The sequence below is a fragment of the Nestor notabilis genome, unplaced genomic scaffold, assembly GCF_000696875.1.
Source record: "Nestor notabilis isolate BGI_N333 unplaced genomic scaffold, ASM69687v1 scaffold993, whole genome shotgun sequence".
In the NCBI taxonomy this organism is placed as follows: Eukaryota; Metazoa; Chordata; class Aves; order Psittaciformes; family Psittacidae; genus Nestor; species Nestor notabilis.
The window spans coordinates 12,478-16,606 of record NW_009923041.1 but is presented as its reverse complement, the minus strand read 5'-3'; the positions used below and the strand labels follow the sequence as shown (position 1 = coordinate 16,606).

At 41.0% G+C, this 4,129-nt stretch overlaps 1 protein-coding gene across 1 annotated transcript in view; it reads left to right on the top strand.

The window, feature by feature from the left end:
* Positions 1-21: 21 nt before the first annotated feature.
* The window catches only part of CMPK2 (cytidine monophosphate (UMP-CMP) kinase 2, mitochondrial), a gene marked incomplete at its 5' end in the record, with an annotated part of 4,629 nt that continues 521 nt past the window's right edge, over positions 22-4,129 (top strand). Inside the window, 3 exons of the mRNA XM_010011908.1 lie at positions 22-136; positions 938-1,139; positions 2,348-2,581. Coding sequence (XP_010010210.1) covers positions 22-136; positions 938-1,139; positions 2,348-2,581 — 551 coding nt within the window. The remainder of the gene's footprint in view (positions 137-937; positions 1,140-2,347; positions 2,582-4,129) is intronic.

Here is a 4,129-nt window from a genome sequence, read left to right as displayed (position 1 = left end):
GTCGTGTCTCTCTCCCTGCAGTGCGCGGCGCGGATCCCAGAGGCCGGAGCGCTACTCGACCTGCTGAAGAAATGCCCTGAGCACCAGGAGAAGGGAGACTTTCCCGTCGTGGTGTTCGAGGGGCTGGACGCCACAGGTAGGAACAACGTCTGGTTGAAGTACCGCAGGTGGGAAATTGTTGGAAAGGGTGACCGCTGTGGCTTTCAGCCAGGCATAGGGCTGAAAAATTCAGAAAATCCTGGAAACCTGTGACAGATTTGAAAGAATTACTAATTATAAATACTAGCCTGTCTGCTTTTACTCGTGAAAGATCAGTCTATGCCAGTTCTCATTCACTGCACGAATTCGTTATCTATGTAAACGAAAGAAATACGGAGAGTGGAGTACAGGAAATCAGATTTCTTCTGCAGATGATGAAACATGCTTTTACTGAAGAGATTTTTAAATATATGAAATAAACTATTGGTAGTCTGGGAAGCTGGCAGCAGTTTGTCTCGGGCAGGGATTTTAATTGCCTTTGAGTAACTTTGTTTTCTGACTTTTCACTTAAAGAAAGCTGAAAATCCCCTCTAAGAAGAAAGTATTGGGTGACAGCATGGCAACATCCACATGAATTGTGACCTAGAATGTTGTAAATGGATATATGTAGAAATAAATGGCTATATAGAGAAGTGCCCATGCATTTAATGCATTTAAGGGTGTGAAGACCGAAAGCGGACAAGAGGGAGCCTGGGAGTAGGAAGTGGAGTAATAGTTCTTGCAACCAGACTCATGATCATTTCCCACTGAAAACCTTATCACAAGATACGCAGGTTACATAGTCGGGTGTCAGAACATGTCCTCCAAGCGAACAGATAGGAGCATTTCTCAATTTTTAAATTGCAGTTTTATCTGATGTGTAACATAACAAATGTTCCCTTTTGTAAATGAAATGCAGGCAAAACCACTGTAACCCAGTCTGTTAAGGACACCCTGAACGGCTTTCTGCTGAGGTCCCCACCAGCTTGCATCAGCCATTGGAGGGCAATATTTGATGATGAGCCAGCACCTATTAAAAGGGCATTTTATGCTGCAGGCAACTACATCCTTGCTTCAGAAATAGCAAAAGCATCCACCCAGGCACCTGTGATCGTAGACAGGTTTGTATATTTAAGAAGTCCTCCTATATCAGTGCATCATACAGTTGTTCAGTGTTACAAGCAGGAGTTGTTAATGACAGTCTTTGGGTTTCTTTTTTTTTGAGGGGGGGGCGGGGAGGGGAGGATGCTACTTTGCAGATAGGTAAATATTAAATCTTCTGAAGAGTAATACTCATCATAACAGTAAGATGGGGACTTCCATCAGTGTAATACTCATAACTGGCTTTAGAACACAATGGAAAGTGTTACGTCTTCAGTTAGGAACAGTGGACGTATGGGATGTGCAGCCTGAACCAAACCAGGGCTCTCTGACAAGCGCGAGCAGGATGAGAGCTCCTGGTCACTGCTAACTCTAAGATGTGTCTGAGGTACAGGTGGGATAGAATGACTAAGTTTTAGGTAGACTTACTCTTTGAGAATGTAAAGCCAGAAATATGCTTCCTACTTTTTTGGGTTTGATTATGTCGTTTCTTGTTTTCACTAATTGTGTAGGCAGCTTTGATGTTGCTCTTAATACATGAAGTCTACATGTGCTTTACACCCCTGACTTGTTTCAGTAGATGTACTGTAATGTCCCCGCACAGCACAGGTATGCAGAAGTTGTTTCCATGTGTGTGGAAAATTTTTAACCAAAATTTTGGTTAAATTTCAGTGAGTTTTACTCAGAAATATATAAATATTTATACATAAATATATAGATATATAAAATACAGGACCTCAGTGGTGGAACGTTAAATGCAAGTGAAATGCATAACCGTTAATAAATTCTGGTCTTCATTCACATGGGGTTGAAGACTGCATGTTCTCTGCCAAATCTGTTGCATTAAGTAGGATGGGAACCACAAAAAAGGGACTCAGAATATTGCATTTTGACATATAATATAACTCTTCTTTTGACCTCTCATTATATGAGAAGACTTTCTTTTGATAGGAGCATCTGGAACACTCTCTGCATGAAGTGTAGCTTTTGCCATAGGTTTTACTTAATAATTCACATAATTGCATTGAGTATTATCACTCATTAACCATTAATTAATTAAGAAATAATGGATGGTACAGAACTATTCTTTACATTTCCCTTCAAAATCACAGTGTCACCTATGTCATCATTATTGCAGTTGCCATTATAGTGATGCCTGTCTCATGTATTACTGAAGAATTAGTGTCTTCTCTAAAATTTCTCTCTCCATTCTGTATTTTCCTGACAGGTACTGGCACAGCACAGCTGCTTACACAATTGCCACTGAAATAAAGGGGAATGTCCAGGATCTTCCACCAGCTCATGATGAGGTGTACCAGTGGCCTGAGGATCTGCTTAAACCCGATCTTGTTCTTCTCCTGACTGTTGACCCAGAGGAACGAGTCCGGAGACTTCAGCGTCGGGGGCTAGAGAAAACAAAGGAGGAAGCTGAACTGGAAGCTAACACCTTGTTTCGCCAAAGGTACACTCTAATGAGGAATAAGAGAATGGAGGCAATCTGGCTCCTGTGGGATGTGTAGCAAATGTCCCACTCACATTACTGGGACAAGAATTTCCAATGTCTAAGTTTTTGGTTTGTTTTTTTTTTTTGTTTTTTTTTTTGAAAGGATTCATAGCTAACAAGAGGGTAAATTCTGTCCCTTCTGATTGGAAGTGTTTCAAAGCTGCAGGGAAGAACTACATTTTCCTGCAAAGGAGCTTTGAGTTAAAATACTTGTCTTTTGCTGCTTGCTGCTTTTATTGTAGCACCTTTCTTATTGAGGTCACAAAGGAGAGCAACCTAAAACTTCCAGAACTGGAAGGCAAGAAGTTCAAATATACAGCTTCCCCAGAAAAGTCTGGAATTGAGCTTCCAATTAAGAGAATAAAATTTAGATCTCCCCTTGTACCTGTCTTTAATTGTGCTAAGTGTCTCAGGTCTCAGTATAGTCAATACATTCAATGGAGCCTTCGAAGTGATTCAGTTCACCACCCACTTGGAGTTCAGAGGTCTAAGCGTAAGTATCTAGAGCCATTTGACATGACATGAGATGTTTTTGGAGCTCAGTGATCTAAGCATAAGCATCTAGAGCCCTTTCATATGATCTGAGACACCTGCATGAGGCTGGCAGATGTGGTACAGAACCTGTGGACGCTTTCTGGACCAGCAACTGGAAGCTGAATGAGATAGTCCAGAGCATCTCAAGCAGTACTTTACACATTTGCCTAAGCAACTGAATTGCGCCCTAGTTTTCCTATTTCAGGGTGTGCTGTCTAGGCTCTGCCAGATTTATTGATTAGATCATCATTGTCTGCAGTGGAAACTTAAATACCTAGTGCTCGGTATAGACACTTGAATGCCAGTGTCCATATCTACAAGTCACAAGCTGAAACCTACCTCTAGGATTTTAACATTTCAGGTGATGACGTACCTTAAAATTATCCATTGCTTTATTCTGACAGAAACTCTGTGAGGATACATGTTTTATATAGTGGGACCTGCAGAGGGATAGGTGAGCTAGGAAACGTGCTGCCATTTAAAAATCTTTCATATTCTTACTCTGTTACTTATTCCCACAGAAAGTCCTTGATTATTTCCATTTGTTCATTATGTCAGCCTAGATGTAAGAACATCCAGAATCTTGCTTGATTTGTCTTATGACTTGTGGCCTGAATGTTTGGCATTATTAATTGTGGGAACACAGAAAATTATATTCACATCCTCATTCACATCCTCATAGACTAAATGTGGGAGAGTTCTGCATTATGGGAATAGCCTAAATAAGGAGGTTTTCACCCTATATTTCATCCTGGTATTCATCCAGTTAGCAAAGTTGATCAGAGGAAAGGGTTGAATGTTGTGTCAGCTCTGTAATCCAGTGATTCAAAGCTGCAATCAGTCAGTGAACACACCCACATAATGCCGTGCCATATAGTTCAGGGAGGGGAGCCTTGGGTGGGCTCTGAATAAATTAATTCAGGTGTTAGAAGCAGACTATCCACTGTACTGCTAGATCAGAGTCTGGTATAT